Source organism: Strigops habroptila, chromosome 1, assembly GCF_004027225.2.
Source record: "Strigops habroptila isolate Jane chromosome 1, bStrHab1.2.pri, whole genome shotgun sequence".
Classification (NCBI taxonomy): Eukaryota; Metazoa; Chordata; class Aves; order Psittaciformes; family Psittacidae; genus Strigops; species Strigops habroptila.
Window position 1 is genome coordinate 115,355,808 of NC_044277.2, and position 27,062 is coordinate 115,382,869.

At 37.2% G+C, this 27,062-nt stretch overlaps 1 protein-coding gene across 7 annotated transcripts in view; it reads left to right on the forward strand.

Annotated features, from left to right (window-relative positions):
* The window catches only part of ARHGAP21 (Rho GTPase activating protein 21), a 111,323-nt gene that overhangs the window by 78,635 nt on the left and 5,626 nt on the right, over window positions 1–27,062 (forward strand). For 6 of the 7 annotated variants that reach the window (XM_030482012.2, XM_030482003.1, XM_030482032.1 and 3 more), the window contains 14 exons: window positions 4,177–6,124; window positions 18,375–18,533; window positions 18,683–18,785; window positions 18,876–18,912; window positions 19,385–19,510; window positions 20,280–20,564; window positions 21,644–21,708; window positions 21,791–21,939; window positions 23,458–23,600; window positions 23,695–23,850; window positions 23,958–24,036; window positions 24,518–24,591; window positions 24,677–24,766; window positions 26,760–26,885. In XM_030482012.2, coding sequence (XP_030337872.1) covers window positions 4,177–6,124; window positions 18,375–18,533; window positions 18,683–18,785; window positions 18,876–18,912; window positions 19,385–19,510; window positions 20,280–20,564; window positions 21,644–21,708; window positions 21,791–21,939; window positions 23,458–23,600; window positions 23,695–23,850; window positions 23,958–24,036; window positions 24,518–24,591; window positions 24,677–24,766; window positions 26,760–26,885 — 3,540 coding nt within the window. Of the gene's footprint in view, window positions 1–2,647; window positions 2,678–4,176; window positions 6,125–18,374; window positions 18,534–18,682; window positions 18,786–18,875; window positions 18,913–19,384; window positions 19,511–20,279; window positions 20,565–21,643; window positions 21,709–21,790; window positions 21,940–23,457; window positions 23,601–23,694; window positions 23,851–23,957; window positions 24,037–24,517; window positions 24,592–24,676; window positions 24,767–26,759; window positions 26,886–27,062 lie in introns of all 7 variants that reach the window. The other variant, XM_030482052.1, reaches the window with a different exon arrangement.

Below are 27,062 nucleotides of genomic sequence, written 5' to 3' on the forward strand. Positions count from 1 at the left end.
TCAAAGTGATTGGAGTAGGAAGGAAGAATGCCTCAAGCTCAGACTTGCAAGGTGCTGGGAACATGAGCTTGATTCACCAAAACACTTATCTCCAATTTTGCAAGTAGTTCGTTTGAAATCGGTGTTATTATTCATCCTCTAGTGAAGCGTAGTGAAGCATGCTCATCCTCAGTGAAGCATATGCCTATGTGCTTTTATGGCTTTGGACTAAGGGGAGTATGACATGGTTGGTTCAAGTTCTTGGAAGTATGGGATTTCACTGTGATTCTTGCTAAGACATAATCATTGTACGTCAGCTGTCATTATTCTAACATAAATGGCATAAAACCAAGTGAGGAAAAAATGCAAGCAAAACCCTTAGCTGAATTTTAGAGGGTTAATAAAATACCTTGTAAAAAGACCTGGTAAAATGTTATATTTGCTTAAGATTTATTTTGTATATCATACAGGAATGTATTACCGTAACAGTTAAACCCTTAATGTGCTAACGGTTATACAAATTCACAGTAAGAAATTAAATCTTTGCCACAGGAGTTTGCAAACTTGGTGCAAACACCACCAGATTGCAAGGTGAGGAAGAAATTGTACCCAGTAACTGGAAACACACTGAGTTCTTACTGTAGGCACAGCAGTTTTCTTCTAGTAATTGTGGCAGAGCTGTTATCCATCAAAGCTCTTTATATCACTCTGAATTGTTGTATTTGTATGGTAAGCTTTCCATAACTGCTGTTGTTTTGAGAAGGTGGGAAATTGCTCATAAAACATCAAGACTGTTTTTTCAGTTGTGTTGGAACTATGATTAGCTGCTGAGTACCTGGCTCCTGTAGGAATTTGAGTGGCTTGGCTGGTGTCTGAATCAGGAGCGTTAATGATCTGGATATTAAATTTTTATTTTTAAGTTGGAAGGCTTTTTTTCATTTATTTATAAGGCTTTTTAAAGACTTAAGTTTAAGCCCTACCCTAATGGCTTTTTTATGAGTATATCCTCTGTTGCACTCACTTAGAGATTAAGGTAGTATTTCCACATGCTGTATCATTTGAGGAACTAAAGGGAGAAGAGAGTAATATTCAAACTGTTTTATATATAGTTACAAAATATTTAAGTGTCAAAATAGTGTATGAATACTAATAAATCCATTGATATGCTTCTCATTTTTTAGTCTCTAAGCCTTTTCTTAAAATTTAGCTTCACTTTCTAGGTAAAGCAATTAAAACAGTTCATAGTAAAAAAGCTGGTGATGCATCTTTCAGTATCCATGCATTTCTTGTAAGTTGCAATATTTCTCTTTAGGCCTTTGATCAGAATTATGAAACAAAGATATTTACTATTATTTGTTACTATGTCACAGCCCCCATTTATAAACCTTTTCTTGCTTGGAAGAAAGTTCAGCTTTGTTTCAGTGATTTTTTGGGAAGTGGGCGGAATGAGGTTGAAAGAACGACACTTCCCTCATCAAAACCTTTTTTCCAGTAACTCTGTCTTACTCAGAACTGGCAGTCTGTCTGGATACACCTGCAATCATGGAAACATACTCTTTACTGGAGGAAGGGAGAAGAAAGCCTAGCTGATCTAATTTTGGACCCTGTGAGAATGCTGTCTTCTGAAGAGATGTAGTATCTGTGATACATTTTGTCAAGAGTTCAGACCTGATTTTTAAACTCATTTGTAGTCTTCAGCTATGATCAGATCACGCTGGTTTTGGAATTCAGCCTTTCTGCTGTCAAAGTCAATGAAGCATTGTTTGTCAGGGACATGTTTTACAAAAACATAAATGCAGTGCATTTTATATTGGCGTAACGTGTGTGTATCACAGGTTTTGAACTGTTTTATGAGCTGTATAAATTAGTAATTGTTTTCTGATTGAGGGGGGTGATTATTTTTGTTTCCCTTGCATGCCAGTTGTCTCTTGCTCTATCTGTTTTCTGGGTCTTCAGCATCTTTTCCATTTATAGGTACATATATATATTTAATTCTTACAGCCTGTCAAGATCTTAAATAATCATTTATTTAAAGACTTAGAAATATTTATCTATGTTCTTCCCCTCCATTAAATGTGCCAGTGGAAACCTGGCTTGATTTTTACTATGACTGGAGGAGGAAAAAAATACAAATCACATGAGTAGCGTGTTTCTGCAGCATCATTCCTCTAATTTCAGATGTAGAGCATGAAAGCAGCTGCAGTCAGCTGACAGCTTGTGGTCATGTTCGGATATATGGGGAAGGGGCGTGCTGTTTTAAATGCATAATAAAGCCGTTGTTTCGTCACCAGGAAGGCAGGGATGATAGCAGCCCAGGGGAAATGAGAGACAGTAATGTTGCTGTAGTGGAAGGGAAGTCTTGTTGCATAGAGCCAGAGCTCTCTGCAGGCAGCTGTAGGGATGCACCAAGGCAAAATGGCACAAATGTATTTTGCTTTCTGTAAGGGTAGAGGATAAATGCGAGGAGCAGATGAAAGCCTGAGATGGATGTGCTCACAAGGAGGGTGAAGTTATTTTTTGTCCTCTACTGCCCTTTACCTCTCTTGGTACCTTCCAGTGAAATCGGTATAGTTGTATTTTTAGCTTTCTGTATTCAACATCAATATGACAAGATAATTCTGTCTTTACATCTGTAAGCAGCTTTTACTGTTTTCCTGTTTTCTGCCAGCTGCAGTTTACAAAGGATGTCACAGCACTGGTAAGGAATGTACAGTAGCCATTTCTCTGATGGTTTTGTAAGGCATGTTTTTCTTCAGAATATGAAATAGCAAGTTTGTTGGAAATGGGATAGATAGTCTGAGCTGATTTTTCTTCATAATGCTAATCTCTTAATTTGTGGTTTGTGCCTGTGTTATTTGGTCGGTTTTCTCTCAGTATGCTTTAATATTTTGCACTTCACTAATGCTCGGTGTAACATTGCAGCACTGTTGTAAATGCCTCGCCCTCCTCTGTACTTTGCTCTGTATTAATTTTATGGCTGCACTTGGGCTTTTATAACCTGTCTACTGTTAAGACAGAGCACACTGACATTCTGGAATTGAGCATGTTATGATTTGGACAGGAAATGCTGTGATATGATACCACGCCTAAGTGTGTAAAAGCCCTGAGAAATCATTTTAATCTTGTGTTGCATTGGCAGGCTCTGCATTGGCTCTTTAGCTCATTATGTTTAAACTGAACGAAGTCATGCTAAAGTTTTTCAATAATAAGATATTGTTTAAGTATGCTGTGTGCTTCTCATTGATTTTTAATTTTGAATGTTCTGTAATTTCACAATGAAAAATACTGCTTTTTTAAAAGGTAAAATTAAGTATAATATAACCATTTCTTCTCAGGAGTCAGGCTCTTAATCATAAAGGAGCAAATAAATGCACTAAGGAAATTAATTGGAGATTTTAGTTTGCGTTTTAATACTGTGTGGACAGTAGTGGATATGCATGAATTTTCATACTGCTTGTACCTTGAAATTAAAAATGATAAATATTATTAATGTTTTTTGCAGCAAGATTTGTGTGGCATGTACTAGCTGTCTCCTGTAAAATGTAAGATGACTTATAGGGTGTTGGCTCACAAGAAGATGTTACTGCTTCAACTTAATTAATTTTGCGTTTAGGAACAGTAGCTTTTATGTAGAAGACATCTTAGAGGAGTGTGTGTATGTATATTTGTGTGTACTTTTCATCGGTACTGCATTAAGTGAACAGGGTTCTTTTGTACATTAAGTGAATAGAGAATTTTCTAGTGCTAGTTGAATTTATTATGCATCATTTTAACCTGTCGATTGCTGTGAAATTTTGGTTTCCAGCAATGTGAAGCTTAAATGGGGAAAAATGCGTGAAGCATCATTATACAAAGCAAAATTAAGGGAGAGAAAAATACTGTGTTCTGCGCTCATGGATTTTGGGAAACTTGCCTCAGTGCCATACCTACAGTATTGCCTAGAATTGGTCATCAATTCAATTTTTTTTTAATTTATTGGGGGGGGAGGATGTGTGTAGTGATTTTGCTTGTTCTGTTTCTGCTCACTAGGAAACACTGATGGAAAGCTACTTTTATCTTTTTAACTAACATTTCGTCTAAAATTACAAGTAGTGTGAATTTTGTACTTGTGTTCTCTGTCTTGAAGCTTGATGGTGCAAATGGAGAGCTCTTCCATTTCCCTCACTACTGAATACTCACTTAATCTTCTCTCCACAGGCTTATTCCCAAGATGCCTACCTGAAAGGCAACGAAGCCTACAGTGGTAACGCCCACAACATACCTGAACCACCACCAATATGTTATCCACGCCTGACATCCACACCTTCTGTGATGGCACAAGCTGGTGACAAGCTATCTTCTGACTTCTCGCTAGGGAAACAACAAGTCAGTAGACCAGTACGGGCAGTGACACAGCCAGAGAGGGCTTACAGGATGGAAATACAAGTGCCTCCATCACCAACAGACATTGCAAAATCAAATACAGCCGTGTGTGTTTGCAATGAAACCGTAAGGACTGTTATTGTGCCTTCTGAGAAGGCTGTAGATTTGCCATCTTGTAGAAATAATCATGCTGGTCCATCACACAGGACAGAGGAAGTAAGATATGGCTTGAAAGATCAAACCAGTCTAAAAGCACGGACAACGTCACCACCTTCTTCAGTGTCCACTGCCATTGTGCTTCCCCAGACTCCAATAACAAGGCCAGTTGATCCAACTGGAGCACTAAGTAAAGCTTCAAACTATGTAGTTTGTCCAGAAGCAATCCCAAGCACTAGACCTCCTGCTCAAGTCACAGACTCACCCTCTGTCTCTACTAACCATTACAGTTCTCCAACCTCCCACCAGCATATAGACTGGAAGACCTACAAAACTTACAAAGAGTACATTGATAATAGGCGCATGCACATGTATGGCTCCCGAACAATACAGGAGAGGTTGGATAGTTTAAGAGCAGCTTCTCAGAATACAACTGATTATAATCAAGTGGTGCCAAATCGCACTGCTTCTCAGGTACGGCGCAGGAGCACCTCTCACGACAGGGTTCCACAGTCTGTTCAGATCCGGCAGAGAAGTGTATCCCAGGAGAGACTTGAAGATCCTGTGTTGATGAAAGAGTGGCCACGAAGTGCTTCGCAAGATACTCTAACTTCACCTTCAGTTAATGCTAGGAACCACAGGGCTCGGTCATGGGATTATCTCAGCAAACAGGGTGAAGTGCTAGAAAATTTCCATTCTGAGAATCTGATTGCAGATACGAATGGAGATAGGAGAAAGACTTACAAGTGGACAGGGTTTACTGAACAAGATGATCGGCGAGGTATTTATGAGAGATCTAGACAGCATGCATTTCATATGTCCCTTCGAGGTCAGAATTTTCCTATGGCTCCTAGTGCTTATATTTCAGACAACAGGAGAACAGGTAGTAGAGCTTCTCTGCCTGGTTCTCATTTTCAGAAAGTTGCACCAGATACAAAAATACTACAGCCTTCTCGAGATTTGCAAACTCCCGGGGGAGTTTCAAAATCTACAACTGTTTCACAAGAGAGATTGTCTCTCACACCAGCCAGAAGTTCTAAAAGTAGCTCTTTGAAGAACTCTGCTCCCTATGCAGCAAAACCATCATTTCCCCTTAACCAGGGCCTGGATGCTGTTGCCAGCAAAGACCAAAGAACAGTAAATCACTTGCATCAGAGTGGTTTGTTAAATCAGCAGTCAAGGATCCGAACAGAAGGTGCCCCAGATCACAAAACAGAAACTGGCAGAACCATCCAACCCTCCTCTCTGTCTCCAGCTTCCGCCAAACTTGTTCAGCCAAGTGAGAGTTCAACTACCTCTGACAACATAGATGGTTCCATGAGACAAAAGATTCATGATTTCGAAAGGGAAGATGTCCATGAGCCTGAAACTCTGAAAACGGATGTTCAGGAAAATGACAAAGACACAGTGGTCATGCGGGACAAATCACCTTCTGGCCACCTGACTCCACAGCCTTTGAGACATCAGTCCTACATTCTTGCTGTAAATGACCAAGAGGCAGCCTCGGACACTACTTGTTGGTTACCTAATGATGCTCGGAGAGAAGTCCACATAAAAAGAATAGAAGAAAGGAAAGCATCAGGTTCCAGCCCACCTGGTGACTCGTTGGCTTCTATTCCATTTATTGGTGAGTTCAACTATTCAAGTGTACATAAAATGCTTTTCTCTGCTAAAGATGATGGAGAGCACAATGCCAGGTGGCTGATTGCTGTTCCTGTAAACCCTGAGGTCGAGGGACATGGAGGCTCTTTTTTCCTCTAGAGTAATAGTGTGTTGGTAAAACTAAAAACACTCTTCAGTGGAGGGAAAAAAAAAATGTTCTGCTTTGTCTGGAGTCCTGGATGATCAGTGTAAAAAAGATACTCTTCCAGAGCTTTCCTTAACTCCCTGGAGAAGACTGCATTATATAACTGTGTCTGGTTAACACTCCGCATAACGGTCTGATGTTATGTATATGGACAGCTAGCATTTGCAGCACCTTTAAAAATACTTTTACTTCTCTAGTATAAAATGTATTTAGAACCCAGTAAAAAAGAGAATATGGGTGTGAATCTGTAGAAGGGTGATTTGTAAAAAAAAAAAGCGTCAGCTGAATGGGTAGGATGAAAGCTTTCTGAGGCAGATGTGAGATACAGGAAAGCTGTTTCAGGTGAAAGGATAGCAATAAAATGAAGTGAATTTGCAAGTAAAGATGCTAATGTGGGTATGAATTGAAGGTTTTGTGGAAGCAGAATGTGAGAAGGCACAACGATTTGCTGGTGAGCTGTGATACAAACAGGGCTGGAATTACAGGGAGCTTATAGGAAGGGGGCTGAGCACTTGTGAGATAATTTAGAAGCAAAGAGGAGCTCATAGAAGGACTGTAAGTAATAGGGGAAAAATAATCCAGTTTTGGATATGTGAAGAACTGGAGTCATCTGCTGAAGAGAGTTTCAGTGACAGAGCACTTCTGTTCTACTCAAGTAGTGAATGCTTAATGTTATCTTTGCCTTTGTTGTGGAGTTGGATTTTCTTTTGTTGTGGCTGGTTTAATCCTTTGGAGTCTAGGTATCTGTGGACCATTTTCCACAGGGGTTGATTTCTATCTGACTGTGTGTTCTTGAATTTAGTGTAAGTAGTATTTAGAAAATAATAAATTTTGATTCTCTAACTCATGTATGTGAAAACATGAGTATGTGAAAACCAACTCTTCTTAATGCTCTTTTTTTTCATGTTAAGAGAGTTACAGATACATTGTCTTAGCACAATTGTCTTCTATTGTGGATATGCAGCAGTGGTGTTTTTCTCCTTAGAATTATCTGTATCATCTGCTAGTACTTTAAAGTAAATATCCAGAATTAGTGAAGAAGCTTTGTGTGCATTGAAGAATGGAAATCATACAAAAGATAAAATTTGGGGGTTTTGACAGAAGTTTAAGATGTAACAGAAATGCTTTCTTAGCTAGCAGATGGGTTTTATATTGGCTTTTCTTTTTGGAATGGGAGTTGTATGGATTATTTTTGTTATTATTACTGGATGCATCAGTATCCAGTGAAATTTTGGAATCTTCTTTAGACCCTGTCGATCTTTAAGAATTAGTACAGGTTTGTAAGGCATGTAACTGGTGTTTGTGCAGGGTTTTTTAATACAGTGCCAAAAGTCAATGTTGAGCATTTGATTTAAGATATGTGCAGTATTTGTACTCAATCAGAAGTGCTTGCTGTGAGTTTTCTAATCTCATACAACTTAAATGTCATGTGAAAGTCAGGTCAAGATTGTCGAATTCAAGCCCAACTTTTTCTACAATCTCCCATCTTGATATTGGCAAAGATTGGCCATGAACTCTTACTCATGTGGCTTGCTTCCAGTTTTAGAGAAATGTGATGATTAAAATTCAAAGAAGCATTAAGCATGTCAATTGTACTGCATTCTGGTAGCAGCTGAGCAGTTCAGAAGAAACAATTGCAGCCTCTGGGTGTAACACCACATGGGATTGTGTGAATTCTTATGAGCTCCATAGTCTCTTTGAAACCTCCTGAATGTTCTAGAAATATTAAAAGGTGGTGCTGCTAGAGCGTGGTCATGGTCTGCACCAACACAGTACTTGTGGCCGAATTCCTAGCAAGAAATTCTTGTGCTGGTACAGGTGCTGTGGAAAATCTCCATCACAGCTCCACCACTTTGAAGATGAAATAACCCTCTCTAAAAGAAGGAGCATCAAATGTCATTAAGAGTGGGCATCTTCCAAAGTTAAAATTAATACGTATGATTCCAACTTTGCTTGTTCCACTATCATTATGCCTAATTACAGCCTCATTTGTTAAAAGGCTTACTAAATCAGGCGGATAAAACCCTAGATCTACTTTGAAACTCAGTTAAAGGCTATTTAACTCTTCTGAAAGAAAATCACTTGGATTTTTCTGTTTTCTGTTTTGGTTTGGTTTTTGGTTTAGCTTTCCTCCTATCTGATGATTGAGAAGGATAATATTTTGAGTTAAGACATACTTTGGTGTTGGCAACCTCTCTGCTTCCATTGTTTACATCAACATAATTGGTTTTTGCAGTATTAGGTTTTATTAGATATGGTTCATTTCATAAATGCACTTCCTGAAGTTATTTGTACATTAGATCTTTGGAATAGTGTAAAAATGTAAATTTGGGGGGAATAAATATCTTCCGAGGTTACATATTACTATCTTTTTAAATACTTAGTGGTGTATTTATTTTTGTTATCACTTTCTGCTCATTAAAAGTAGTAGATATGGCCAGACTATATTTTAGTAGAAATTCAGCCAGGAACAGTTGGCTTCTGCAGCAGTATTTTGTGACTAGCCTGCTCTTGAGAATAGCACAACATCAGGATGATTTTAGCTCTTTGTAAGTAGCACGGTTCCCTGTACCACAAACAGAAATCCAAGCAGAGTTTCCATCAAGCTTGCTTATGGCGGATTCTGTAGGGATTACAGTGAGTTGCTGAAGAACGGCTTTTGGACACTAATCCTTTCATAAAAGGCTGTTTCAAGCAGAGAGATCAAATTTTTGTTTGTATTTGTTTACATGAGTGAGATCTGTTCAAAGCAAACCTAGTAGGTAGATGTAATATTTTTTATAGGAGAAATTGATTTATTTGAAAAAATTAGGCAAGATACTGTGTGCTCAAACTCTTCTTCAGGTAAGCAGATGTTCTTGGGGGATGAGGAACCTGACAGTTTTACAGAAACCCATACCCTGGTACTGCAGGCTTCAGTGCTTCCCATGTAGCTACTAAATGCAGTGTGTTGTGGTTAGCTTGGAAAGCTCCTATTTCAGGTTATCTCTATTGTTGCAAACTATACCAGTTGGCCTAATGAAAGGTTACTCCTTTTACGCTGAAACAGTCTCACCTGTTCTCTAGACTAGTAAAAATACCATTATCTCTATCAGTGTCTATATTCACAATTGTGTTTAATGTATGGTTTTTTCAGACTTGTGATTTGTACACACTTTCTGTGTTAGAGAACAACAAATGATACATTTCTGACCTACAGGGTAATTTTGGATATGTTAACCTGCACTGGGATGGAAACTAGAAGGCTACTTAACATTTGAGTAACTGTCGAGAAAAGCTTGATTCAGAATATAGTTATTTTAATACATTTCTTGGATGTCTAGTGTGCATGTCAGAGCTTTGCAGCTAGCTTGAAACTATTTTTTTTTTTTCCTTCTTACACCATGTATTGTAGAGTAGAAGGCAATTTTTTAAAAAAGAATACTCCAACTCCCAGATTTAGTTGAATGAACTACCCATATGAGTGAAATGGAGAAACCGCTTCAATACTTAACTGGATTGCAGTATGCCTAGCTGACAGTGCAGTTTAGTGCTTTGGCCATTACAACTGGGTAAATGTTCTTTCTGACTTTGCCCAATTTGGGTTGTCATATGAAAATTAATTTTACGTGAATATGTGTTATCATACTTGACCTTAAATAAGTATAATCTTGAAGGACTTAGTTTTTTAATCGAACAAGTTTATAGTCATCCTGTTAGAGGTTTTCTTCTAGGCATGCGGTAGCATCAGATAAGTATGAAGACTTCTCCTCAGAGCGTGATCCCGTTTTTGAAAATATCTAGTACATCCTTACCCTAGAAAAATTTTAGGTCACTTCATTGCACTGTTAATTTGTGAATAACTGAGAGAAAATTAGCCAGATAAAAATACTTGACCAGACTTTGATAAAACCGAAGTGTTGTAAAAATTAGATGAGTGTCCTCTTTCTGGCTGAAACTGATACTTAAGGAAAGATGTAAGAGCAGGAGAAGGATGTATGATACTTAATGTTGGTACTTTCTATTCTCCAACCATTTGCACTTTACAGCATCCCTAAGACAAATGTGATTTTTAAGTGCTCCATAAACTTCTCAATTCTCTTTCTTACTACAGTAAAATTTTGCTATCCAGTACCCTGTATTGATTTAAATAAAGATTTGCCAGGGGTTTAACCGCATGGTATTCATTCCCTTTTGTGCAGAGGAGGGGAAGTTTCTTTTTAAAACCCAAATTTCTCATGCAAATGTTGTAAGAGTGACCAGCAGACCGTTCACCCTTTCCGTGCCACTCATGGTTTTATCTTTCTACTGCTTCTACCCTTAGCACTGGCAAGCAACCATAGCGATTTCTGTGCTAGTGATCAGGCAGATTCTGATTTTCATCTTGCTTTAGGAGCTGATTTTCAGGGTAGTTTTCAAAAACAATTTTTTTTGTGTGTGTGTTTCCATACCTATTTTTCTACAAACTTCTGTAATAATAGAAGTATTTGGGTACTTGTTGATTAAAAAAATAAGATAAATTTAGCTGGCTTCTAGTGAATTCTGCTTAATTTTTTTTCTTAACCAAATACTTTTTTAAGTAAACTAACTAAGGAGTCGGGAGGTGAAACATTCTAAACCAGCCAGCAGTAGTTAAGGTCTTCAGGTATTTTTATTGTACATGTGATGGCATTCTTCTTCTCTAATGCTGGAAGCAGAGGTGTATTAAGGGTTCACCTTACCAGTACCTACCTTTAAATGGTAAGTATGCACATAATTCCAAGAACTGTTTTTGAAAGTGTAATGAGTTTACTGCCTTTTCTTTTAGTGAAATACATGACATACCTTTCCTCTCCTCCCTGTACATCTTTATGTCTCTCTCTGAAGGATGCTTAGTGTCTGGTACAAGGGATGACAGTGTGAATACATACATACTGAATGCAGTTATATTCTTGAAACTAGAAAATTATACACTTGACAACACACTATGAGAAGAGTTATGATGGTAGGAATAGAGAAAGGTTAGGGGAAACAACCAAGAACTTCTCACATGCAATAAAGAAACAATTGAAAGAATGTGCTCATTCCATTTTCTCCTTGTGAGAAGAGGTAAGCATCAGGTAGAGAGAAATTCAAAACCTCAAACTTCTGCAGCAGAGACTGTGGCTCCTCAGCCCAGAATGTGTGGATACCTTAAGGGCAAATGGTGGCTGAATACAGATGACTGATATGGCATGTTTTAAGGAAACTTTAATTTTAGTGAAAACTGTTAGCAGTCAGGATGAATATGAAAATGTAATTATTTTTTTTCTGCAAGCTACTGCCTAGCTATTACAAACCATGAAAACGTAAATGTAACTGCAGCAGAAATTAGAGCTGACAGATGTTCATTTTTGAGGGACCATTGCTTCCATTATTTTAGCAATAGCATTGCACAGCTTTTAACATGTCATCAGTGTTTCTAAGATAAGCATCAGTCTTCTGGGTTTTTTTTTCAGGGTTTAACAATGTGGCCTGCCAAATCATTGTTGCTCCAGGCTTGGTTTCTTATCCAAAGAACAATTTTCAAATCATTGTGGTATTCTCAAGTATAGCAGCCAAAACACAAAATTACAAATTAACATTTTAAATACCATTTAAATGTTTTGGGAACTCAAAAATTCTTTTTTTAATTAAAACTTAAAATTTGAAGTCAGTAATTCGTAACTTCTGGAACACTTTTAATTGAGTAGAAACATCAGATTTGTTTGCTAATGTGTAATATTTTCAAAGTATAAATCAATCCTTAGTATATCGTTATGATTTAAACTAATAATTACAGGTAATAGAGGCATGCTAATGGGGTTCTTCACCAAAAAAACAAACACCCCAGTATACTGGGAATTTTACTTTTTTTATGTTGCAGGGTAATACTGTGAACTTGGAATACTTTAGAATTGCTTTGTATTACTTCACAGAGAAAGTTATACATTTGTTTTAACACTGCAATAAGCAAGAGACTCTTATAGATAAGGTTTTCATAACAGTCTCACATGAAGAATAACCTTGGGAAGCCTTTTTCTGTTTGTGTGAAACTCAGTATACTAAACGTGATTTATATGAGCGCATTAGCAGAGGACTGGATTTGATGATACAGGAGGCTTGTGCCAGTCCTGTGTTTCTGTGGCTCACAGAAATGAATGTGCTCAGCATGCAGACATGTTTCCATTATTTTCTTTTGGCCCTATAAGGAAATTACATAAAGTAGACATACGAAGAAGTTCTTTGTAAAGACAATCAGTTCTGTCAGTACTTAAAAACTAATAAGCAAACAAAAAACTTTTAAAGGTTGTTTTTGAATAGTAGGGTAGCAAGTCATGATGAACACAGGCAATAGTGTATCGTCTTTCCAAATCGTGTGGTTTAGCCTTGGAAGTCTTTAATTACTGGAGCTTTTACCTTTGCAAGTTTAGCTATAAGATGCAGCAGCTTGTACTTCAAGATCTGCAACAAAGTCACTGCTGCAGGGTATTTATTAGTCCTTTATGCTATCTTGTATCATAGCAGGGTTACTTCCATATAGTTTATTTTTGATTGAACAATTAACTTTTGTTTTATTGGTTGTTTCTGTCCTCCTCACTATGCATAGGTGAAATTGTATACATGTCTTTTAATTTGTCTTCCTGACAGGCTTTCAAGAAAAATGGTCTATTTTAATATGTCTGTGTTTTCCTTAAATTCAGCTTCTTTTGAGGTTTATTCGAGATGAGGACCTCTGAGATAGACCCTTTTTTAGCTGTGTATAGATGAAGATCCTCTTCCTACCTCCAGTATCCTGTCCACCCTCACTCCTTTTTTCCTGCATTCCTCTCACTGTTGCCTCTTCCTTGCAGCCTCTGGTTTCCCTTGCTCTGCCTGTGCTTCTGCAGCCTTTGCTTGACCCTTCGTGTCCTGCCTGCTGCCAAGGTCAAGGAAGGGAGATGTGGTCTACATGGCTGCACTATATAGGAAGTGCTGCCTTATAGGTAGCTAAAGCAAACCTAGACTGAGAGGCACAGAGGAGGTATTAGACGTAGGACAAGATTTTAAAGCTTTCAAATACTGTGTTTAAGAAGAATGCTTTAGCAAGGTGGTGTGTTTTGTGGTGGTACAGAGCCTTTTGTGGTGCAAGCATAGAGTGTTTGCATAGGCCAAGGATGCAGCATGTGAAATGATTGCTGACAGAGGGCTGGAAGTAAGGGAGTGTCTCTGAAGACAGGCTTGCTGCAGGACCTGTTCCTGTCATTGGCATGTCCTGTTGTCAGTAAAGACTTTTTTTTTTTTTATTCTTCTAATAAGTGCCTGATAGTTTTGTGCCGCCTTTTCTGCCATATGAAAACAATTTGCCATGTAAGAGTCATTCTTAAATTACACTCCAAAAGCCATAACCTGTTCTTTGAGAGAACTATTGAAGAAATAGAGAGGCAATGGTCAAAATACTTACTGTAATGGCTGTCACATAGATACCATCTCAGTATATAGAAGCCTTTGCATCTCTGCCTCCATTGAATGAAGATAATGTTTTTAATTATTCTTCTGTCCCTTTGCTTTGGAGACAGAAGCAGACAGAAGCAGAATGAGTTACCTCCTGTAGCCTTCCACAGAAGGCTGAGCTCTCTACAAAGACAATTACTGTTACAATTCCACAACATCTATGAGTAACCAAAATTGCATGAAGTTCTATAGAGGCATCTTTGAACACATACCTAATTTAAGAATTGGGTATGGTTTTCAGAAAGATAATGATATTAAAGTACAGTTACCCTCTTCAGTGTATGCCACTTGGGAAATCGTATGTTGAGTAGTTAGGAAGGGGGGTGTCTGGAACATGCTGTCTCAACATTCTTCACATGAAAAGCAATTTAAAGCTGGTTTAAGTGTGTGTTTAGTTAATAAAACCATTTTCTTAAAACAAACAAACAAAAAATCGTACAATCATAACCAACTTGGATAAACAGGGAACTCTTAAGACCAGTTCAGCTCCAGTGCAGCTCAACCCATACATGCCTATCCAATGCAGTGAAATGCGTCTGAAGGTGCTGAGAGAGTTGGCTGGTGTCATGGTATAAAAAGTGTTTATTACTTACTGTGCACCCATCTTGAAGGACAATCCAGTTAGTCATCCTTATCTCAGACCTTAGGGAAATCATGCAGTTGGTTCTCTTGGAACTTTTTTCTGAGCACATGAAGGAAGAGATGGTTGGGAATAGTTAGCATGGATTTACCAAGGGTAAATAGTGCTTGACCAATGTGATTGCTTTTGTAATGAGATGACTAGATCTGTGAATGAGAGAACACAAGAGGATCACTAACCTTGACTTCAGCAAGGCTTTTGACCTTTTCTGCGGTAACCGTCCTTATGCCATAGTCTAGGTGGGTGTACTGTGAATACGGAGGAAAACTAGATCATCAGGTATAAAGGGTAATGGCTAAGGATTAATATTCTACCTGGAGGCTGGTTACAAGTCACATTGTTCAAGGTCCATCTTGTTTTAATATCTTTTTTGGTGGCTTCGACAAGAGATGGAATACTCACATCAAGTTTGCAGACAACACTGAGCTAGGGGGTACAGTCAGCACGCCCAAAAGCGTATTCAGAAGGGTATAGCCTAGAGGGATGGTCTGATAGGAACTTTTTGAAATTGAAGGACAAATGTTAAATCCTGTTCCTGGAATAGGCTAACCTCCTGCAGTGATACTGGCACCTTGGTGATGATGAAGGCTAACACCATGCTGGTCTGCATCAATAAGTGCACAGTCAGGGTATTGAGGGAAGAGATCATTCCCTTCTGTTTGGCACTTGTTGGACAAAAGCCCTGAGCAGTGTGGTCTGAGTTCAGCACTAACCCTGCTTGGAGGAGGAAGAGGTTGGCCTAGGGGACCTTCTGAGGTTTGCTCCCACCTCAATAATTCTGTGATTCATTTAAATTATATTTTATGTTCTCAAAATGTGCCCCTCTTTGTGTTCAAGCGATCACGTTGTTATTTTCAAACCTTCATGTGTAATCTAGGAGGACTGTTCCAGGAAATTCAGGTACAAAGAAAGACATTAAGTATTAATCATTGTAAAATTGTATTGTAGAGCATAGTAGGGTATGATACAGATCTGTGCTTCTCTTTCAGTTTTGGGGCTTTTTTGTTTTCATTCCTTTGAGTCTTTGGAAAACTGATCAATACTTCTTCCTCAGTTCTTCATCCACAAAGTGAGGTAGTACATCCTCTGTCATGCTTTCTCACCCATGTAATCCTCAGTTTTGATATCTCTAGTTCTGCTTCTGAGCCCATTCAGGCTAAATTTGTTTATTTGCAGTCAGAAAGTTAGTATTTTTCCAGATCACTTAGATTATGTATGGATGTTCCCTCTCTTTGAAGGTCCTTGATCTCCAGCTGCACTGCAGTACAAATGTACTTTGCTACATGAATTTCTGCCTGCTTTGTAGCTAGCAAATCAGTTAATTCAAGTTAACTGTACTTGGAGCTGTGTTGCCTGTTTATTACAAGTTTGCAAGTGTCTTACCCCCTGTGTTTTTGCATTGAAAGGCTTTTTCTGACAATCACTACTTGAAACTGTTGACCAATTGCATGCTTATGTTCACACAGGTGACAAGCAGCATCTTCCACTTTGCTGGAGATGCTCTGTCATCATGCTGGCTCCTTTTCTGGTGGCTGGTGTCTTGCGTTGCTTCATAGACAATAATGCATAACAAATGGTATTTGTATCCTTTTCTCAAATTAAAACTTCAAGTAGCACTGGAGTCTTTGACCTTTTTGTTACAAATATTTAAAGGGACACCAGTAAACTGTGAGATAATAAACTGGAAGACAGTTATTTTGTGTGGCTTCTTCTCTGGCTGGTTGTTCTGTACACTTCACCATGTTTCAGACACAGTCGTTTTCGTTGATTGAACTGAACACATCCTTTTACACGCTGTGCGTGGAATTTTGAGGTGCAAATACACCAATTAAGGAAACTGTAAAGGGAGACATATTGCAAGCACTAAAAAGTCAAAATACAAGGGATATATGTAGTTGTTTGGATTTTGTTTCTTACTGGACAGCAGCAGTGGAGTTTGCCAGTGCGTTAAATTAGTAGGCAGTAACTCATATAGAGTATGTCATGGCTTGCTCTGTAATCACTTCATGTTATGTAAAAGCTTGCCATTAGCTGACTTTCAACCTCTTTAGGGATTGAACAGTTATTTCCCTCCTGTACCAATGTCATTTGCAGTTTCTTTAAAGCTTGCCTATTTCTAAAACCACTTTAATTTTGATTCATCTGGGGATTAGATTCACTGTGAAGTAATCATTTGAATAATTATTGTTGCTTTCAAGGACTTAGAAACTGTTTTCCTCAGCTGAATTCTTGGATTTAAGTGTTGTGGGAAATGGTATAGTGTTGCCTAACACTGTTGTGTTCAGAGCTTGCACAGATTTCTTTCAAGTGCTAGCATTTTTGTGACTTGGGTTATGGACTATGACATGTTGAGATAAGTCTGTAATATAAATAACCTAGAGCTGAGCACTTCCAGTTTGCGTGCTATAAACTAATTAATTGTACAGTGAGTGGTTATATTCCTTAGTCAGTGTTAGTGTGCTTCTCTCAGGGTTTGCTCAAGAAAGCTGAGCAAATGAAAAAAGCAATAGGACAGTGAACTTGAAATGGAAGTGTAACGGAGGTTTTTCCTATTTCCTGGTTGCTGTAGGGAATAGATCTGTAAATGCTTCTAATTTATCACTGGATGCAAGTGAAGCTGTTTGTTTTTTGGTTTTTTTTATTGTAGTATCACAGTTTTGCTGTGAGTTCTTTTGCTTTCCCTTTTATTAATGTTTCTAGTTTGCAGTCAGTTATTTAGGGATATGCCTTTTTTTTTCTTTTTTAGCATAAAACTTCAAAAAGTATTATATTTTCCAACAGTTTTGAGGGGTGCTGTTGCTAAACCTTTCTGTACTTTGTTTACTGCCTTGTTTGAAATTTACATTGCCGAATTTTGATGGTACAAGTGCTGTCTTAACAGAACTGTTAGTGACTGCTGGAAAAGCACAATGCAGCACATGCAGTTGTGTTTGCACAAAGCAAAGAATAAACCTCTGTCTGTGAGTGTTCATTGATTTCAATAGGCTTTTCAGTAGCTCTGCATATTACAATTCTTAGCACCTAGAATACATTCATATTCATTATGGCAGTGCAGTTCAGCCCCTGCTTGTGACTTGATCCCCTTGCTCCATTCCCTCTTCTCCTGGAGCATGAAGTAGAATTATTTTCCTAGCACGAGTAATGTGTTCTAGAAGATGTTACGGCTCCTTTCTCAGAGTGATTGGAAATGCATCTTTCAGCTTCCTCCATCTTGTAAGAAACATGTTAAATACTAGAAAGATTTAAAGTGTTTTGGAATCTTTCGTGATGACCCTTGTGGCTGTTGAGACTGTGAGGTGCTGGGCATGTACGGCATGCAATCGTTTATATGAACAGTTAGTGGAAGAGCTAATTGGTATGTAGTGGTACCATCTTTTAACAATACGAATACTCGCTGCTTTATTTCAGTGTACGGGGGGGTTGGGGGATTGGTTCTTCGGATTCTAGATAGCTGTTTAAAATGCTTTTTTTGGTTTGCTTGTAACTTGGCTTTATTACTTGAATGCTCGTTTAAACCAAATGGTTTTCAGTAGTCTGACCATATTTTATTGTAAGAAATTGGTTATCTGTCTCTTGAGTTTAGACTTATTGATGTATTAAGTGTGTGTTTCACTTATGCACATAAACAAAAGTAGTTTACTTGAAAATAATATTACAATGGTTTAGAAAATAATTCCTGTTTTGTTCACTCATGGCAGAATCTATAATCGGCTATGATTTTCTTTGCTCTTATCTCTATGTACAGTTAATATCCCCACAAAATGAAACAGGGTCCTCTTTCTTTAGGAGAAAAAGAAGAGTAAATTTGATAGTGTGAATTAATTGGACCCTTATATTTGTTTGAAAGACTTCATGTTTAAGATATCAGATATCCCAGTAATGAGAAGTTCAGACAGTTATGTAGTTCAAGCATTGATTAATGCATTTAGTATGTTAATATATGACATATTACCTTTGTAGATGAACCGACTAGTCCTAGTATTGACCATGATATTGCACACATTCCTGCTTCTGCTGTCATTTCTGCATCTGCTTCTCAAGCACCAGCTGTAACAACTGTTCCTCCCAGTCCCGCATCTCCAATCCCTTTAATTCGGCGACAGCTTTCACATGATCATGGTGAGCGTTGATTTCATTTTCTTTCTCATGCAACTTTTTCCTTTTATTCTCTGGAGGAGTGAAAACTGTATACTCTCTATTGCTTGAAAAATATTGCAAAAATGTGCCCAAATATATGGCATATATGCCAAAATTTCAATTTGTTTTAGAATCCATCCGGCCTAGTGTCCTGGATAGCCAGCCTGCCGCAAAAACAGAGAGATCAAAGTCGTATGATGAAGGACTGGATGACTACAGAGAAGAAGGAAAATCGTGAGTTGATGAAAAAATAGTAGTTAATTTGGAGATCTCATTTTTAAAGTGTACAAAATCTCATTTTAACATTTGTTTTTCTCCCAACAGATCCATTAAGCATGTATCTAGTTTAAAGGGGATTAAGGTAGGTAAATATGTATATAACAACTCCTAAGAATTACACATACTGCTGTGACAAGTTGTATGAATTACACACCACTATTATACAAAGTGATGTGTTAAACACAGGCATGAAGTTTATTGGAATTGGTTTTCATCAAATTGTTCATGCTGTGTGCATAACATAAGTAAACATGGTCTCTTTTTTTCCTAGGCTCGCCACACAGTCCTTGATTTCATTTTCCTCAGCTTCTGTAAACAAAGCGTATCTATGGCGTGGTTTTGTAAAAACTTGCTAATGAGAGTCTAAGACTCCTTCTCAAAGTGTTCTTGGGATGTGTAAGGCCGCTATTGTTGCATGGAAACTCCAGGTGTATTTTTCCCAGGAGAATATTTCTAGGGGCATTTTTAAAGCGAGAAACATCTTGAATGTAGGGAGTGTAGAGAAATGTGTTCAGAAGTACACTGTGGGGTTCTTTCTGTGATGTTTTCTTCAGGTCCCAGACAGCCAGAAATCTTCAGAAGACTCTGGTTCCCGAAAAGATTCTTCTTCAGAGGTCTTCGGTGATGCCTCCAAGGAAGGATGGCTCCATTTTCGTCAGCTTGTTACAGACAAAGGGAAGGTACCTGTCATGTTTGGGTTTTTTTAACCTAGTACAAATACTAAGCTGGTGAAACACTAAGATAGGAAACTTGAAGCCTTCCTGTTTTGCTTTTTTAATAAATTTTTGGGGATGTGGGCATCAATAAGACTAACAAAATTTTAGGCCTGTTAGAACATTGACTTTAGTGAATTCCTCAGCTTCTTTTACAGACTGCTGTCTAAATTGTCTTAATTCTACATTTCAAAACATCTGTGAAGCAAACTAATTTCTAATGACTAATTAAGTATTCAGAATCAGTCCCTTGATGATTATAGTTTCTGGTCGTTTTTCCCTCTTTGCTAATGATGAAAAAAGCTGTAATTTTTGTGAATGTTGTGGAGTTGAGTTCAAATTAACCTTCTGCATAAGTGTATGCTAACACTTCAAGAAAATTGGGAGTCAGGAATTGCAGTGGTGTGTAGATGTGAGTCTGAATTGGGCAAGAGTCCACTAAATATTTTTTCCTGTTTTTGTATTAATGCCTCTGTGAGTCACATTCAGTTTCTTGCTACTGTCGTACATGAACACACACTTAATGGGTAATCAGGGAGTGCAGGGCAATTCACTCCTTTAATGGAGAACAGTTAGTGAATCCCACTTTTGTGTAGTCTTTCCACAGGTCGTTCTTAAGAATGGTATAGGTAGGTGATGTGTCTGTCTTTTTATAACTTTGGGAGGTACTTTTTGTAATCCAGAAACATTCATTGTAACAAATAAGCAAACTTAATTATTGGTTGATGTTTTTCAGCGAGTTGGTGGAAGCATTCGGCCATGGAAGCAATTGTATGTTGTCCTTCGAGGTCATTCACTTTATTTGTACAAGGATAAAAAGGAGCAAGTGACCCTGTCTGAAGAAGAACAACCTATAAGCATCAATGCTTGTTTGATAGACATCTCGTACTGTGAAACCAAGAGGAAAAATGTATTTAGACTCACCACATCAGACTGCGAGTATCTGTTTCAAGCTGAGGACAGAGATAATATGCTAGCATGGATTAAAGCAATACAAGACAACAGTAACTTAAATGATGAGGTAATCATAATATATAATGCAAAAGCAATAGTTCTTGTCTTTTAATTAAAAATTCATTGTATTTTCTTGTAATTAATATTTCAACAAAAGAAACCATTTGCAATTAAATAATAACGACAAAAATGGGTACAGGAACATAAAGGAAATGAGGTGAAAGGCAAGGTGAGTGAATAGATAAAGTTTAAAAAAGCCTGACAAAATCAGAGAACAGACTTTTGAAATAAATGGATTAATGTTGTTGCTGTTTTGACTAAAGATACACTGCATATTAAACTGATCTGTCAAAAATCTCTAATCTTTTTAGAAGATAATTGCAGGATTAGAACCAGTGTGTTCTGTCTTCAGAACATTCAAAGTGGCGTGTGCAGTGGCGCAGCATGAAAGTTTTAACTACTAAGAAACTACTAAGTTTCTTAGTAGTTAAAAAACCAAAACTTTGAAGGATGCCTGTGTCAGTGATTAAATGTTGATACTTCTATGAATTAATGTTACTGCAGATTTCCAAAAGGCAAACATATACTATTGTCCATAGCGTATCGATATCTGTCCCAGTATTGTCCTCAGTGCATTTTCATTTCAGTGATGAGCAACAGAGAAGTATTTTCATGTCTGTAGTCATGCTTATTGCTCAGATGTGAAATAATCATCCAAAGGATAATGGATTAATAAACATGATGCGACGGATGGATAAAAGCACATTTTAATTCATGATTGTTTCACCTTTATGTGTAACAGGAATTGGTTATAAAAGTAGTGTGTGCACATGGGACTGTATTTTTCAGAGTATTAGGGTGTGTTGACTTGCATGTTTGTTTTCTATTTAAACTTTCAATTTAATCAGGTTGTATTGCTGTGAAACAAGTCTATATAGCAGCATTTAATTTGTAATCACTCACTTTAGTTTTCCTCATGATTTTTAAATGCTCTCAAGGACTGTTAGATTTTTTTTTTTTAACTGTACTGAAATGTTAATGTTTCATATGCGGCCTGGTGACAGGAAGAGTTAATTGTATTCTGAAAGTAAAAAATACTTGTTGTCTTTTACAAGATTGTAAAGTAGATCCCAATTTGTTTTATAGGACACTGGTGTCACAAGTAGAGATCTAATTAGTCGAAGGATTAAAGAATACAGTACAATGATGAGGTAGGTGAATTATATACCACTAGTAATTTTTGTAGACTTCTTACCTAGCTTTTTTTTACTGAAGTAATATATCTTTTTTCAGTTCTTCAAGCAGCAAAACAGAGCCGTCTCCCAAAACACCTCGCCAGAGTCTGAGTATCCGACAGACTCTGCTTGGAACTAAAGCAGAACAGAGGACCCAGAGTCCACATTCTCCTAAGGATGAGTCTGAAAGGAAGCTTCTCACTAAAGGTCTGTATGTTTTGTGAATTCCTTTAGTTCCTTATAGCCCCAGTGTGAGGCCATCGAGGTGTCCTTCTCAGGTTTTTCAAACTCATGAATATACAGATGCAAGCCAAGTATTAACCACGTTTGTTTTAAGCTGCAGCTATAATCACTCATTTCTTGTAACTACTTCATTTAGATATTATCTTAGATATATTTTAGGTCTTTTCAGATCCCTAAAGTTTTTTATTTCAGTCCTCTCCAAGAAGGTTTTGGGTTTTTTTTCCTACAGCTCTGTGTAGCGTTAACAATACATTACAGGCATAATGCTGCTTGTGACCAAAACTTTGCCAAGCTTTGGAAATAATTTTGTGTGTAGTTCATACTTTTGCTTCCAGCTTACTTGGAAGTGACAAGGTAAATTCATATTTTAAATATGCTGTTAAGAAACCAAAGTTTTTTACTGAAGTGTTTAAGAAGTAGAGAAGAACGTATTTTTTGGTCTTAATCTTTAAAATACAGATGTGAAATTATTATTATTTTTTCCAGAACGAAGTTTATGCCTGCTAAGTTCTAAAAACTAAGTTCTGATAAGCTGGCACTGCAAACTTGAATCAGTAACTGAACTCCATCAAATAATATCACAGGCTACCTTTTTTCTCTTTCTCCAAATGTGTAAATGCATCATATTTCTGATCAGACTGTTCTCGTAAGGATGTTGCATACAAATTCATGCAGCTGGCTGAGCAGTCACTTTTGATGAACCACTTTTAAACAATTCAGTCTTGAACATAAGCTGTGAATGAATTCTGTTTTATGTTACCAACAAATGTCCCTTTGCTCCTGCTGTGCTACAGATTATGTATCTAAATTGAAGATGTTAAGTAAATGTCAAATCTTCTGAATGAATGTTTCCAGAAATAGTTGAGAAAGAAGGAAGTACTGTTGTGTAGGTGACTTGTAATATAGGATAAATGGGATTTGTCATTTGCTACATCAATTATATAGGAGAGGTAAACAGAGTGACTTAACTTTTTATCTGACTTTTGGATAGGTAATACTTTTAAGTGTTTGAGTCCTGTTGGAATTATTTAAGAGTGACTAAAATCTGGTAATTTTTGAGAGTGGTCTGCGCAGCTGTGAGCATGGCTGTATAGTCATAGGTATTTTGTGCAGAGCTGTGATTAGTAGAGACTTGCTTTACTAAATGTAGATTTTAGTATGTTTTTAATTCAATTTATGTACCTTTAGTCTTAAAATGATGAAATTCCACAGTCCCATCCAGCTGCTTGCTTTTCTAAATCTGGAATGTGAGTATGTTCAAATCTTTCGAATCACAGAATAGTAAAAAAGAAGGTATGTTAAGGCAGACAAATGTTTCGTTATCTGTTGCAGGAAGCCAGGCCAGTGAAAGAGGTCAAAATGCAGTAAATATCACTTGATCTTTGAAAATTTGTTAACCTGTATTCACAGTAGTTTTTGTGACTTAAATGTTCTTATTTTCCTTTTTTATTTTCTTGTTTGCATTATACTGGCAACAAAAAGATGAGACAAGCCCACCAAAGGACAAGGGAACATGGAGAAAAGGCATTCCAAGCATTATGAGGAAGACATTTGAAAAGAAGCCATCTGCCGTAGGAACATTTGGTGTTAGACTAGATGACTGCCCCCCAGCTCATACCAACAAAGTATGGAAGGATGATTTTACTTTCCATTGTGATTTTAAAATATTTTTTGTATAAATTACTTTAAAATGTGTATATGACTCTTCTTTTTCTTCAGTATATCCCACTGATTGTTGATATATGCTGCAAACTGGTTGAAGAAAGAGGTCTTGAATACACAGGTATTTACAGAGTTCCTGGAAATAATGCTGCCATCTCAAGTATGCAAGAAGAGCTCAACAAAGGAATGACTGACATTGATGTTCATGATGATGTAAGTCTTAGATCACACTATTTGCAGGTTGAACTGCCAAAAACTTCTAGTTGTGTTTTGATTATAGAAATATAAAGCATGTCTGTCCTTTTCTTCTAAATGTGTAGAAATGGCGAGACTTGAATGTGATAAGCAGTTTGCTGAAGTCGTTCTTCAGAAAGCTCCCAGAACCCCTTTTTACCAATGGTAAGTAGTTTATGTTATGTTTTTACATTGTTGTTTACATTTAGGAATTACCATTGAACCAGGTGTCTTACAACTTTCAGCCGGTTTGAGAGAATATCGAGTGGAATTCTCTAATAAAGGCCCCTTTCTTGCATAAAGAGCAGAGAGTCATATAGAGCTTAAAAATGAGAGCTGTAAATAGAATTTCTCTGATTGTAGAGGAATTACAAATTTGGGAAAAAAAAAAATTGAGTAAAATTTGCAATTTTACTGTTGCAATATTCTGTGAAAGCTGGTTTTTTTCCCCATTGTCATCATATATTATATACAGTCTAATGGGCCGATTCATAACTTGCAAAGGCCATTCATATGTCTCTGTGTGTTACCTGTATTCTTGGGGGAAGGGGGCTGGGTGGTGGTGGTATATATGCATATGTATACATATACACATACATATATATATATAAGCTCACATACGATTAATTTTTGTTTTCTTTAACAGACAAATACGCAGATTTTATAGATGCCAATAGAAAAGAAGATCCTGTTGAGCGTCTGAAAACACTGAAGAGACTGGTAAGCTGAAGTCATGTGTGTTGTAGGTGCACTAAAAAATCAGCATTAAATATTTAATGTTCTGAATAGTAATTGTTTGTTTCAGATTCATGATTTACCTGAACATCATTATGAGACTCTCAAGTTCCTTTCTGCACACCTGAAGACAGTAGCAGAGAACTCAGAAAAGAACAAGGTATCCAGAAACAGAAGTATAATGTATTTTGGTTTATTTATTTCATTAAGTAAGGGGTTTGTGCAGGATTATTTCTATTAAGCTGGTAATTTATTTTTGTAAATAAGATTAAGACCTTTGCTGTGTTGAGGAGATTTTGGGGTTAGACTAAGGACTCCTGAAAAATATGCACCTGTTTAGTGTGAATTAAGTTTATTCAAGCTGGTGTTTATTCTTGTGTGAATAACTGCCTATATCCTAAATTTAGCCCAAGTTTGTAAATTTCATGTAATCCCATGTAGACACCAATAGAATGTGCCTGGGCAGGACACAGGTGAATGTCTGTGACCTCAATGAACCTGCTGACAGAGGCTGTCGCACCAACTTTGTGTGAAGCTTGGTTTTCTGCACACTTGAGTAATTTTTAAGTCTAGGACTTGGTGTAGTTACTCAAATATTTGATAACACTGTAGATGCTGGTTTGGTTAGGTTTATGAAAGAAAATTCATTGTGTAAAGGATGGTAATTCACCCTTCTGGGGTCTTAGTCCACTACTAAGAATAGCTTTTTGTTGTTTCCATTCAGTGGGGAAGAGTTTGCATGCTATAATCCTACAGTAAATGCAAATAATAGTAGCCCCTTTTTTTAGCTCTCAGGGAGGGGTAGCTGAATGTAAAGCTGTGCACAATATGAGTGTGCTTATGGATGCTTACCTGAGAGCAGGTAACATGGTGTCCCGGTAATATGGCTACCAATGTGCAGGGTACAGAAAGGAAATTGATGTGATTGAGGCTATATAGAAAACCTATGGCCAATCTTAAATCATTTAAAATATCAGAAGATGCCTCAGTTCAAATGAATATGGCAGGTTCCAACATCAGCTCTGCAAATGATGCTTTCTAGCTAAATATGAAATAAAAATATGTATGTGTGTATATAAGAAAATATTTAACAAATTATAACCTTTAGTGGAATTATAGCTGCCATTATAAGGAAATGATAGTAAATGTAATTTTTAAGTGTAATGCCTGAAGCAAACATTTTAATTATCATTTTATGGTTTTGGTGTGCTGTTGTGTGAGTGTTTAAATAAGGTTATAGACTATATAAGGCTAGGAAGGTGAGGTGATATTATAATTGTATGACTTGTCAAAGGCCATAATTCAAGTCAAAGTGAGCATCAGGGGCTTGTGTCACATTTGCGGCTTCCTTCTGATAAGAAAGGAAGGCACAAGGACCTTGCCTCCTGTATATTATTCGTCTATTCTATGTCACAACAGTAAACAATGTCAGAGGAGTAAGCAAAAATAGAAGGTGAGTATTCTGTTGATGCTTTCTTGGAATTATTTGTCAGAGATGTAACATTAAAAGTGAACTAAGTGGATGGTCAGTGTTGTGACATGATCGCATAACTCTGAGTCTGTCTCATGAATGGATGTGTTGGGTGTATGATGTTGGTTGCTACCGCCTCCTCCAAAGTGGATGCGAGTTGAATGAGCTCTTTGTCAGTAAACACAACACAGCATTTGATTACCAGCTCAGTTTTTTTGTGTGTCATGTAAACATTTTCAGGAGGGGAAAAAAAACCCCAGGGAACTACTAATGCCTTTTTATGTAAAAAAGTAATAATCTTAAAACATCAGTGTTTCTAAACAAAGCAAGCAGTCTTTATGGGACTAAAAAACAAAGTCCTCCTGAAAGTGTGAAGAATATATCCAAGTTCTTGATTTCTCTATGCTTGTGGAGCTATTTACTTGCAATGGGTTAAGGAGGGTTGAATTCTAAATTGCAGAAATGTTGGAAGCATTGGAAGCATTTATTGCAGCTATGTGTAGAGAGATTTAGTGTAACGTAACATGATACCTGAGTCAGTAATGTGTTTTTAAAAACCTTTTCTTCATCCTTACTTAAAATGTTTCTCAGATATATTAACAGTGTTATATTAAGGTACTTAGCCCATATTATTGTATTTTCTCATTATAAATATATGATGTGGAAATATTTCATTTCTTAGATGGAACCAAGAAACCTGGCAATAGTATTTGGTCCAACACTTGTGAGGACATCTGATGATAACATGACACACATGGTTACGCACATGCCAGACCAATATAAAATTGTAGAAACACTCATTCAAAAAGTAAGTGGATGCATTTCATTATTTACAAAATAAGTTCGTACACAGATCGACCAGCTTTTCTCTCATTGGGCCAGTTTGGATCTGGTATTTATCCGCCCAACTCCAGGATTATCATTTTTAGTAATGTCCCTGTCTGATTGTTCCACATTTGGGTTTTGTGTTTCCTGTGAGGTTTTC